The 12498-nt window shown below is 46.4% G+C and overlaps 1 protein-coding gene across 1 annotated transcript in view; it reads left to right on the top strand.

The window, feature by feature from the left end:
- The window catches only part of ASAP2 (ArfGAP with SH3 domain, ankyrin repeat and PH domain 2), a gene marked incomplete at its 5' end in the record, with an annotated part of 153700 nt that overhangs the window by 93179 nt on the left and 48023 nt on the right, over window positions 1-12498 (top strand). Inside the window, 3 exons of the mRNA XM_079720739.1 lie at window positions 982-1067; window positions 7127-7202; window positions 7478-7564. Coding sequence (XP_079576865.1) covers window positions 982-1067; window positions 7127-7202; window positions 7478-7564 — 249 coding nt within the window. The remainder of the gene's footprint in view (window positions 1-981; window positions 1068-7126; window positions 7203-7477; window positions 7565-12498) is intronic.

Below are 12498 nucleotides of genomic sequence, written 5' to 3'. Positions count from 1 at the left end.
CTTATTAACCATTTAACCATTTTGATACATTGTCAGACATCTTATTTAATTAACAGAGAATAAGTATCAGAAAGGAGGGAGATGAGGACGTAAGGGCAAAGGCAGTGGCAGTTGACGTAGTTACCGTTTCAGCTTCCCTCTCCCAGCTGGGCTGCCGGCTGACCTGGGAGGCCACTTGAATGCAAGTTTCCCAGGTTACAGCTGAGATGCCTGTGGTCAGCAGGGGTCAGCAGCTCTTTCCGGGGCATTCGGTCTTAGAGGGGCCGCGTTCTCAGAGTTGTTGACACCCTATTTCAGCAGTGGAAGGGACAGGGGATTTATGGAGTCTTTGTTCTATAAACTTTTAGCAAAGAACAAGTGTATTTCGGATGCTTGTTTTGTAGATCCCTGGGGCTTCCTGGTGTCTTCGTGGTTGTTAATGAAGTCTCCAAGTTAAAAATGGCTTTAATTTATTTGAATTTAAAATTCTTTTTTTTTTTTTTTTAAACAATCACGACTGTTTTTTAAAAAGTGTCAGGGAAGCGTTTTAGTATTAGAGACATGGAGACAGTCTCAACTACAGAAGACTAGCAGTTAGTGTGTAGACGATGACCTGCCTAAAGAAAGGGACCCGGGACAGGGTATGTGGACAGCAGTGTTTGAGATGCGTAGAATCCCTTTCATTCACACTGATCTCATTCTTCCACACAACTAGGGCAAAAATTTCTCCTAGCTGCTTAAGACAGAATGTTTTATTACTGGGAGTTCTTGGCACTTCAAGTTAAGCATTTACTTACCTGTATGTCAGATAATTCATGTGGCACCAAACTGAAAGAAACATTTAGTTATGGCATTCAAAAAATATTAAGCATCTACCATGAGCCCTACCCATCGTACAAATGTCAGAGAAGTAGAAGAGGTCATCTGTCCTCAGAGGCTCCCGTTCAGCTCATATTCTGCTTCTATCTATGACATTTCCTGTTTTGTTTTGTTTTTTAACAGTATCTGCTGAAGGTCAATGAAATTAAGATTAAAAAGGGAGTGGATTTACTTCAGAATCTGATCAAATATTTTCATGCCCAATGCAAGTAAGTTCTTTTTCTTTGTTATGATGGTATTTCAGATGTTTCTTTCTTTATGGCAACTTCTGGGAGATCTGTAGTATTGTGTTGAGGAAAGTAAACACTTATTTAAAACCCTGTAGTAAAAGGAATGAAACAGTGATGCAGGCTACAACCCAGATGAACCTTGAAAACATGTAAAGTGAAAGAAGCCAGAAATAAAAGACCACATCCTGGACGGTTGCATTTATTTGAAAGGTCAGGAACAGGCAGATCCACAGAGGCGGAAAGCAGATTGGTGACTGCCGGGCTTGAGGGCTGGGGGCGGGGGGAATTACTGCCAGCGGGCACAGGGTCTCGTTTTGGGGTCACGAAAGCATTCTGGAATTAGATAGGGCTGATGAGTACGCAACTTTGTGAATAAATGTACTAAAAACCACTGAATCGTACACTTTAAAAGGGTGGATTTTATGGTTTGAGGTTTATATCTCAAAAACTAAAAGTAATGTAAAAATCTACATTATCAAATATACTTATTTTTGCTTTTTTTGTAAAGTGGCAAACTAGTTTGATTCTCGGATGTTCTTTATTTGTTAAAAGAGAAATGAGATGGTGTTCATGCAGTGTCTTAAATTAAAAGAATACTTTCATGTATTACTTATCACATAAAACAAATGACAGGACTGAGCAGAGGAGGCTGTGTGTGGAAGCGGAGCAGGACCTTGCAGGTCTGGGAGCCGCTCGTGTGCTCAACTTCACCGTGTCCGTCAGCCCTTCACAACCTGGGCCTCACCTCGTGGCCTCGCTGTCTTCCCCTGTCCTCATCCTGCTCCTTCTCCCTGACCCCCCATCGCTGCTCTAAACAGGCCGCGGGCTCCTTCACTGCCTTTGTTGAGTGTGTGCCGTGCCTTGGGCACCGTCCGAGACGCTGGAGGCAGAGTAATGTACGTCTCAGGCACAGCTCCCGCTGGATCAGGTAGGGGAGTTGGACTTAGGCAAGCACACTTCTAACTGCACGTTTAACAAAGTGTTCTGAAGTACGGGAGTCTAAGAAAGAATAGAATAGAATACAAGAATATAACTCAGATTAAGGTTGCGGGCAGAGATGTTTTGTCTTTTTTCTGTTTTGTTCCTTGCTGTGTGTTCCAGCAGCCAGAACACAGTACCTGGCCCACAGTAGGTGTTCAAATTCTTCTTGAATTCGCTGCAGGCCTCTTTGAGGGACATGTATTCATGTGTTCTGAGGTCTGAAGGGTGATTGGGAGCCAGCAGGTAAGGAACGGGGGAAGAACATTCCAGGCAAAGTCAAGGTCTTGAGGCAGTAGGAAGGCCAGTGTGACTTAAGCATAGTGAAGGAAATGAAGCTGCATAGGAAAGCCTGGGGTGGGGACGGCTTGGAGGTCTGGTTAACGGTGTCCGATTCTATCCCAGACGTACTGGGAAGCTCTCAAAGTTTCAAGCAGAGGATTCATTCAGCAAGTAGCGATTGAGCTCCTACTGCGTGCCAGGTGGTGCAGCATGAAGGAGACCAGCCTCTTACGTGCATGGACCTTCAGGTGGGGTGGGGAGACCACAAGCGCATGGGCAGGTACGTGACAGATTCGGGGCCTGGCTGTGGCTGTGCGGAGGCAGCAGTGTGACGAGAAGAGGGTGTGCTGGCTGGGGATGCCAGGGTAGCACCTTCCGTTCCGTTTCTGTTCCAGCAGGTTACTGTGTGTGTTGAGAAGGACCCAGATGGGGACGAGTGGGTGTGTGACCACTTAGGCCTGCAGGTTGCGTCCGAGGGTGCTCGGAGCCGCAGCGCCTGGGCGCAGACTGCGACGGTACAGGGAGGGGTGCGCAGCGACGGGGACATCTTTGAGGGTGTCACTGCCACACGCATCCACTTGCTTTTCCCTTAACGGGCTGTGCCCCACGCTGATGCCCCCTTGCACACGATGCTCCCTGTGCCTTCCCCAGCCTCTGTTGCTCCACGAGGCCCAGCTCAGGTGTACCTGGCTGCCTAGAAGTCGTCTGCTCTCCCGCTTACCTGAACACTCCTCTTCCTTCCTGTTACCACTGTGCTCTCTGCACATTCCCCCGATGGCACCTTTCGTGGTGTCTCCCGCTGAACGGTATGCTCTTTAAGGGTGTCCTCCATGACTTTAATTTTTTGACCTGTAGCGCGTTTACCTGGAACGATTTGCAGTGGTGAACTGCACTGAATTGGATGGAGCTGTGCTTTGGAATTCTTACTACATCTCTGGCGACACTGCATTTCTAAAGCAGTGGAGGTGCAACAGCAAAGGAAGGTGTGCTGTGTGATTCAGCCTGGGTTAACAGAAGAGCTGCAAGCGTGGAGCTTAGAAAATAGAAAGATCCCTAATGTGTAGAGTTTTTAAGATGAATTATTTTACGGAGACTCAGAATCCTGTGTGATTAACATATAAATTACTTCTTCAGCCTTATCCTTGTAACCTTATGTGAGGCTGTTTAGGAAGTGGGTTGTTTCCTTGCTGATATTTTATTTTTAAAAAGAAGTTATTCTGGGATTTCCTTTTTTTTCTTTATTTTGCCCAAACTAATCAGTTGGGTAGCAACAGACCAGTTGTGGAAAATTGAACCAATTGGCCTTTTATGGGCATGAGCCTCAGTAACCTTTAAAAATGATGAATCTTCCATTACTTCCTTTCTGGATGAGTGTGTGTGTGTGTCTGTGTGTGTGTGTGTGTGTCTGTGTACGTGTACGTGTACATACATACTGCACGCTCTTAAAAACATTTGGAAAGCTTTGACTTTTCAAATGCATATTTTGGGGCATAAAATGTGGAGCCTGAGTGACTCAGCCATTGGACAAAGGAGCCCGTGGCCACACGTGTCTCTGTCCTCTGGGCAGTTCCTTCGTGTCCCCATTGAACATTCCCGGCCTCCACTGCTCACCGGGGAGCACAGCTGTGCCTGGCGGGCAGAGGCAGCCTGCTCAGCTGAAGCTGCTGGTCTCTGCAGGTACCAAGAGGCCTCTTGGTGGAAACTAGATTCTGTGGAACCATGTTCAGGTGTTCACCCTTAGAACTGCTTAGACAGACATTATTTTGCTTTTTACTCCTTTTTGCTTTTCTCTGGAAGCATTCTTGAAGAGTATGTTCTTTGTCTTTTATTTCATTTAAGGAAAGATTTAGCATCTCTAGTGCCTAGAAGAGCCTGGAAAACGTGTCTTACTAGCCTTTGCTGCTAAAGATTGAGGATCCTTTTCTCTAGTGTGAACCTAGAAATAGGGCAGTCTTTAAAACAGAAATAAACAAAAACGGTCATGTTCTAAGCAGTAGTGATGAGCATTGAAGTGACTTGTTCTCTGAGCAAATACCTGCTGAGAACCACTGTGACCAGTTGCGGCTTGATGAACCTGGGTTGCAGATGCAGTGAGGCCCAGTCCGGTGCCCTGGACAAGCGCACTCGGGGGGGTGGGGGGGAGGGCGGAGGCTGCCGGCCGTGAGGCTGCAGTTGTGAAGGCTGGAGAAGGGAGAGTCCGCCCCGCTTGTGGGCGCCTGAAGGTTGGATCTCAGTGGGTGTAGTTTAAAGGCTGGCGAATTTGATCAGGTAGGCTAGAAAACATTAGATAAAAAACAGAAGTCGACATTTGGTAATACCGCTGGTAAATGTTGTTTTGACTGAAGCTTGGGAAAGTGTTAACAGGCTCAAGCTAAAAAAAATGTCCGGGGGTTTGTACTTAGGAATGTTGCAGTGACAGCAGTCAGCAAAGGGGCCCCCTTTTTTGAAGCTTTCCCTGAGGCCAGAGAAAGTATACAAACATGCCTCAGTAAGGACGGTACAGAAAGATAGGAGTTTTGAACATCACAGGGAGGAAGTTTTCTAGGTAGATGGTCAAGACTGGCTATGCTTTTACAAAGATGAACTCTAAATCTGTATCGTTATTCCAAGTGTGACACTGTGCAGTGTCACGACGGAAACAGCGTCTGTGATGAGAAACACCTCTCCGAGCCCTTGACTCCACCGCGAGGTGCTCTCACTGTGGGGACAGCTGCCAGGCACAGAGATGCTGGAGCTGTGCACCCTCTCCCTTTCCCCGAGAGCAGGACCGTTTCTGTGCTGACCTCCTGGGATAATTTTCCTACTCCCTGAACTAGTGTGTGTTCAGCTTCTCTCTCTCTCTCCCCCTCCCTCCCAACCCCGCCTATTTTATAAGAATTTGAATTGATTAATAAAACAGTTATACAAAAAAAAAATAGAGCTGAAACAAAACATAAGAACCGAATGAGTTCATGACAAGAGGGAAAAGCTCAGTTTCTCATCCTTGTGTTTGTTCTTCCCAGTTTCCTTTTCAATTTAAAATTGCTGCTCTGTGTCGGCCACTGTGCTCAGAGTGGAAACACAGAGACGTATATGGCATGGCATTTCTGCCCTATCAGTGGAAACAGACCATGTGGAAAGGTCATTATAACATGGATGCAGTTGCTACACCAGAAACATATTTTACATTGAGAAAAAAAATGAATTAGGCAAAATACAGGAATGAGAATGTAAAGTTAAAATTATGCATATATCTGAAGATTTTTAAGGTCAGAAATTCTAATAGCCCAGCCTCTGATTCCTAATAACTAGCTAGTAGTGGTTTGTAACCCACATCCTGTGTGTACGCTTTCCTCTTCCTTCCTCCCTTCCTCCTTGGAGTTACTGTACTAAGTGTCATGCAGCATTGTTTTTACAACCCCTGCTGCTAACTGCATACTTGATATGGGAAATTCCCACAGGACCATTGCTGAGTTTAAAAGAAAGAAACACGTGAACCCCAGATCACCTTTTTTTTTGAAGATAGCCTCCTTGGTACCCAGTAAACTGGCAGAAGTTAGAAATTCTCCTTCCTTTCCTCATTAATTTCTTCATTCAACAAATATTGTGTGCCTGAAATGTGTCAGGTTTTGTGGATGCTGTGTCCTCACCCTCCTGGAACTTCAGATCTAATGGGGGAACTTCATTTTAAACAATTACACCAGTGAACACGTAATGGCAGTTGTGGTGAGTGTTTTGAAGCCAGAGACAGAATGCTCTGAGAGAATCTGGCAAGGAGACCTCTTTGAAGGGATGGAGGTTGTGGCACACCTCAAGGGTGAGGCCGTATCTAACTTAAAACTTGAAGAGTGAGTGGGAATGAACCAGGCGAAACAGAAGGCAGGCTGCAGGGAGAACTCTTTAGAGGAAAGAAACAGCAAGTGCAAAGGGCCTGAGGCAGGGAGGACTTGGCTCCATAGAGGGGTAGGGAGACGTGAATAAAGGGGCAAGTGGTGTGGGTGGAAGCCTGGAGACGTAGGCAGGGGCCAAGTCCACGGGCATTTTAGGCCTCGTTACAGGTTTTGAACTCTCTCCTGAGCTCCCTGGGAAGCCTCTTCTTCCTCTGAAAAGGGTTCAAAGGCATGTGCTGCCCGTCAGCCTGCTGTTGCTGCAGAAAAACTCGTCCAGCCTCTGTTGTACTTCCTGAATCACTGGTTAAAGATGACTTCACAAGCACTGGGTTCTGAGCGTTAAAAATATAAAGTTCCTTTTGATATTCGATCTCAAGTTCTCCACCCACATCTCCCTGCTCTGCCCACGGGGCGTGGCCATTCATGTGCTTCAGGCTCCCTTGCTTTTTTCCTGCATTCTTTCTCTTTTCCACTTAGCTGTTGCCTGTCAAGGAAAATATTTTAGCGTCTTATTCTGTGTTCACCCCGTGCTTTCCTGGCCTCAGACTCTTCCGTTCCTGAACCGAAGCCTTTGCTGCCATTTGTCAGTAGAGTCCTGTTTCCCGTTACAAACTGAAAATTTAGGGCTCATTTTATATGGGTCAAGAAAAATCACAAATACGAGGCTTACTGCAGTGCCTTTTCTCTTAGCTTTGAGTGTCACTTTATTCTTGGTTTGCCTAATATTAGTTTTGAGTGTCACTTTATTCTTGGTTTGCCTAATATTTCAAGGTTTGGGTCCTAGTCTTTTCCCCCAGGAATTACATAGTGATCTCAGCCATTTCCTTTAAAGCAGTTTTTTCTCCATCTAACAATATTGTTTTCTCTTTTATGAAACACAATCTATGTTTCTTGTTTTTTTCCTCCTAGTTTTTTCCAGGATGGACTGAAAGCAGTTGAAAGCCTCAAACCTTCCATTGAAACACTTTCAACGGATCTTCACACAGTAAGTAGTTTCCCTCCCACATGAGTGTTGAAAGGGTTTTTATGCAACAAACACTTTGATTTAAATGTTGCTTCCGTGTAATCTCGTGTTTGCGTGCTGGGATACCCAGAAAGTGACAGCCCTGAAGCGCCCCGCGGAGTATGGAGAATGGGGTTCCCACTCCGTCCTCAGTCTTGGTTGGGAGAAGGTTGCGTTTATGGAGAAATGCCGCGTGAACTCCACCATCTCACTGTACCTCCGCCGTACTTTCCTCTGCTTTGTTTTGTTTTTTAAAGATCAAACAGGCCCAGGATGAAGAGAGAAGGCAGTTGATACAGCTCCGAGATATCTTGAAGTCAGCGTTACAGGTTGAACAGAAGGAGGTGAGGGAATTTAATTTTGAAAGATCTGCTGTTCTGTGTTGTCATCCCTCAGTCTCGGGGGCTTCGGGACTGAGGAGGTGAGATCCAGGTCTCTGGGTGCTCGGTTCACTGCGGGGCTGTATCGGGCAACATGCAAACATGTAGTCTGTTCTTTAAGTTGGTTTTAAAAAACCATCTTTTTAAAAATATGCTTATTTCATGGGGAAGCATTACCGTAGGCATGGCCTTAATGGCAGTATTTAAACCTCTTCTGCTCCGTCCGTTGCTGGATGAGTAGCTCTTAGGGTCTCCGTCACATAGACACTCGTTATTCATGCCGTTGGTTCTCTCCCTGGAGCTCTGTGGTTTCCCTGCCCACAGATATACATGGACTTTGCCCGTGTGGCATCAGCGGGTGACTGGTGACCATCTGAATCTTCCAGCCTGGAGATTATGTTCCATAAAATGGGAGGAGCTTGATTTTCTTGGAGCTGCTTTCTGATGGGCAGAAACCTTAGTTTTCTTGCGTCATCTCTTTCATATAATCACTTCTCTGCGGGCCAGCACATTCGCAGTGATGATTTGTATTTGGGGGGGCTTGTTAGAAAACCATTAAAAAGTAAATTTTGAGGTAATTGCATATGTTTGCTACAGTGTGGATATTATAATGTGAAATTTAACATAAATCCACTTCCTTGTCAATAAAGGAACGTGTTTAAGTGTATAGCTAGTAGATTTTAGATCAATACCTCTATTAAACTACTTACCAGAGCATAAAGTTCCCTGTTGGCAGTTTGGTATGCTCTATTTTGTTTTAAGTTCTTGTACTATAACTGAATATTGTTGTTTTTCTCCCAAATGCATTTACCTTTTGTGACTGAAGTCTAGGAGAGTAAGTAGTTCAGTATTTTAATAAATTATAGAACTTTGCATGCTTTTTTCATGAACTTCAAAAAATAGATATTTCCTCCGTGTATATACTAATAGCTAGTAGCATTTTTTATTTTTACTTTTCTTTCAGTAGCTGTGGACTTTATTAAAGACTTAAGAATTTGAACACATAAATGTTAGCGAAATGGGAATTTTCCAAGTTTACAGTTTAGCCTTTGGCATCACTCCTTTGTGAAAGTGAAGCCGCTCACCGCCCCCCCTTCCGCTGCGTCGCTGAATTCTGCCCGTCTTTCTGATGTACCTTAATCCCTCCCTCTGGAGGGCTGCCTCTGCCCCCCGCCCCCGCAGTGATCTGTATCGCACATTTTGTTTGAGAGAGTTTTTTCAGTGGCAACATATATCTTTGGGGGCTTGATGGCCATGTGCTCAAGTGCACAGGTGCTTTTTCTCCAGCTGGACCTCGAGCAGATTGAGGCTGCCCTCCTGCCTTCTGGGCCCATCTGGCCGTCACATATAGCACCATATATTGCTCATTTCATTGGTTCTTGGTAAACAGGGGTCAGCTAAGTGAGAGACTGGCCCATTGAGGCCCCATGTAGTGCTGGAAATTACCCACAGCATGGTGACTTCCTCCCCATCTAGAGAATCTAGGTCCTGACACTTTGATATTCCTAAACATGGAATATAAACAGAAAAAGAAAAAAAGAACTTGGAGTATGGAGAATATAGTGGCCTGATTGTAACCAGAAGAGGTAGCACTAATGCAGGAGCCAGGATGCCATCGAGCACTGGAGAGCTGGTGGGAATGGTTGGAAGCAAGAAGGATCCGAGAAGGAGGATCAAACCTGTGAAGCAAAGCTCAGATTTAAAGTACAGGAGAGCAGGTGCTGGAGCCCTCTGGGCACAGAGCGAGGGCCATGTTTGCTTTGGCTGTGCAGGAGGAGGAGGTTTGGGAAAACTGGCTCTTGTCAGAAAGCCGGTTATTTACAGCTTTGCAGAAAAGTGTAGCAGGTTTACCAGCACAGACCAGAAGTCTTTAACGGTTTATTGTTTCTGTGTTTTATGTTGACCAGCCGTTCTGCCCCAGACGCACAGCGGGGTCGAATGAACCGTCTTTACTGCTCTTCTCTGGCTTTATGCCCAAAGATCGAACCCACCAATCTCCTGGCTGTGAATGTCTTGTCTTTTCTGTGTATCACATTCTGCGTTGCTTTTTGATGATGGTATTCCATAAATTGGACAGTCTGTGAATGCAATTGCAAGTAATAAGCAAATATGGATACGTTAAATTTTATCTGTTTTAAAATAATTTTTATAACTGGGGTCCCTCCAATCACAAGAATCGAACATTTGGGCGTTATTGTTGTTTAGCTCTCATCCCTCGTTTCTGGATTCTCTTCTGTGAGGCAGAAAAGTGAAGGTGTTGATGGATTTTTGTCAGTGTTATAAACATTCTAATTCTACATAATTATACTTCATAAGAACTAGGTAACGTGCCCCAAGGAGACGGCAGTGATGGTTGGTAGGCATTACTCTCCTAGTTCTCCCTGTGAACCTTCAGCATCAATCGTGTGGTCTAAGTGGAGGACGTGGCCGTCACATACAGGGGCTTTGGGCTGCTTCTCTGTCACCCGTGGCTGTACTTTGGGGAAAAGACTGTGCCGTCACGATCCCAGCACCCCCACACCTCCAAACCACCGGCGTTCCTATTCTATTCCTGATATTTCTGTTCCCTGTAAATAGGATGCTACAGTTTGATTTTTCCATTATTTTATTATGAAATTTTTCAGACTTACAGAGAAGTTGAAAAACTATACAGTGAACACCTATATATGCATCATATTTTAACATTTGGAAAAGACCCCGTCTACAAAGTTAAAACTCTTCAACACTGCTAATCTTTGCATGAACTTCCTCCCTGTGTGCCTTACCTTCTCCCGCCTTCCCCGTCCCGCAAATGTCCATTTCAGCTGCGTTCTGCTGGGACAGGTCCCGCTGCGGTGCTGGAGGATTCTCTGCTATTTGTTGGGAACGAAGACGTGTGCTGTGCTGGGGAGGACTCAGGTTCTGGGGGATGGTCTTGGTAGGTCTAAGCGCTGAAACCACAGTGATTTTTCTACTTTGGAGATCTCTCTTCGTGCCAGTTTTGCTTCCCCTTTTTAAAGTGTCCCTGTGTGGTAGGATGTGGTCGAATAGTGTGTGCTGTCCAAGGAACAGAGGTCCATAACAGCCATGATTTTCTTCCAACTCCGGCCTTTTGGTCTGGGGTTGCATATCTTATCATGCTCAAATCTGGCCTTAATCAGAACCCTCTGGCTAGGTGTCCACTTCCCACCCTTCGTGCCAGGCTGCTGGGTAGCCTAGAACTGGGCTTGAGTGCTGACGCCATGCAAGACTTGGCATATTCGACTGCCATTTCCTCAGCAGTCACTCTAAGCAGGAGCTGCACAGACACACACCGGAGTAGGTTAGATACGGTTCTTCCCTCTTAAAGGGCTCACGGTCAGGGGCGGGGACAGAAAAGGAGTTGAGCACAGTGTGATGAGAGCTCTACTGGAGGTCACCTCCAAGGGGGGCGTCACCCCAGTGTGGGGTGGGCAGGTGTGTGTCAGGAAGGAGGGTTTGGAGGAGGATCCAGAGTCAGGAGAGGCCCAGCAGCTGAGACAGGTGGGCCAGCTTCTGACCAGGACAGAAAGCTTGCCTGGTAGCCGGCTGTCCAGCAGCACGTGTACCGTTTGAACTCTAGGTCTTCCACTTCCTGCCAGGGTGACCTTGAGCAAGTTACTTGACTTCTCCATGCCTCGGTCGCTTCATCTGTAAAACAGGAGTGATGTTGCCTACCCGAGAGTTGTTATGAGATCTAAGGGACAAGTTCTGTAAAGCACTTAACACATTGTCTTGATAAACGAATACTGGTTCGTTCATTCATTCCACAGATATTGGGTTCCTGATGCCGACGATACAGGAGTGAACAAAAAAGACCCAGTTCCTTCCCCGGCCTTGGTAGTTGAATGGTGGTGGGTGGCGGTGGTGGCATCTCTGAGGGGTCCTTCTGCCCACTTGACCCTCCTCTGTTGGCTGGTCGTCTGGCACCTTGTCTTCGTGACTCTGGCCCTGACCTTTGCCCCTTCCCCACTCTGACTTGCGCTCCAGCCTAGGCTGATGCCCTTGCTCCCGACCCCAACTGCCCCACTGCCCCGTTCCCAAGCCTTCGTCATTGCTCCCCCCGTCCTCTCCCCTGCTCTCTGCTGTCATGGCGTCTCCTGCTTGCTTCACGTCTCAGGTTTTTCCAGGCACGTGATAAGCGTGACCCGTAATCAGTCCTTATTACAACAGCATGGCTGGGCAGGTAGTATTAGCCCGCATTTACAACTTGAGTCTGAGAGGAGAAATGCATTTGCTGGAGTTTTGGGGCCAGGGTTTGAGCCCTGCTGTGTTCCACCACAAGGCTGTTCTCTGTCAGCTATATTATGTGACTTTAATATCTTGTGTCAGAATCTTTTAAAAAGCTACCCAGAGGAACTTCCCTGCTGGTCCAGTGGTTAGGACTTGGCACTTTCACTGCAGGGGCCCACGGTTGGGGAACTTAGGTCCCTCAAGCCATGCAGTGTGGCCAAAAAAAAAAAAAAAAAGCTACCCAGAAATAATGGGGAATAGGTGGTAAGAGATGTTAGAACATCTACTGTTCTTTGACCACAGCTTAGTGCTTGCTTAGCAGAGCCCCCAGTTCCCGGTGCGTCCACACACACACACACACACACACGTGTCCATGGACACACCTGACACGCCTTGGGAAAATGGGGAGCGATTGGACACCACAGCCCTCCCTTGGTAGAGAAACTTTAAGCATCGTGAGGTGACTCCTCGGCAATCCGTTCATCATGAGAATTAACCAAACACAGACTTTCTGAGAGGTGGACAGGTGAATTGAAAAAGTGTGTGATGTTCTAGAGTCTTAGGGAGCTCGGGGATACTTCTGATGTTATGAGTAGACGTGTGTGTGTGCGTGCGCAAATACGTGTATATAAAGTATGCAGTGTCACCCTTCCCCGGCCCCACGCCCC

This window comes from Hyperoodon ampullatus (genome assembly GCF_949752795.1).
Source record: "Hyperoodon ampullatus genome assembly, chromosome: 15".
Lineage (NCBI taxonomy): Eukaryota > Metazoa > Chordata > Mammalia > Artiodactyla > Ziphiidae > Hyperoodon > Hyperoodon ampullatus.
Note: the sequence above shows the minus strand (reverse complement) of the source record. Positions and strands in the feature narration are given on the sequence as shown.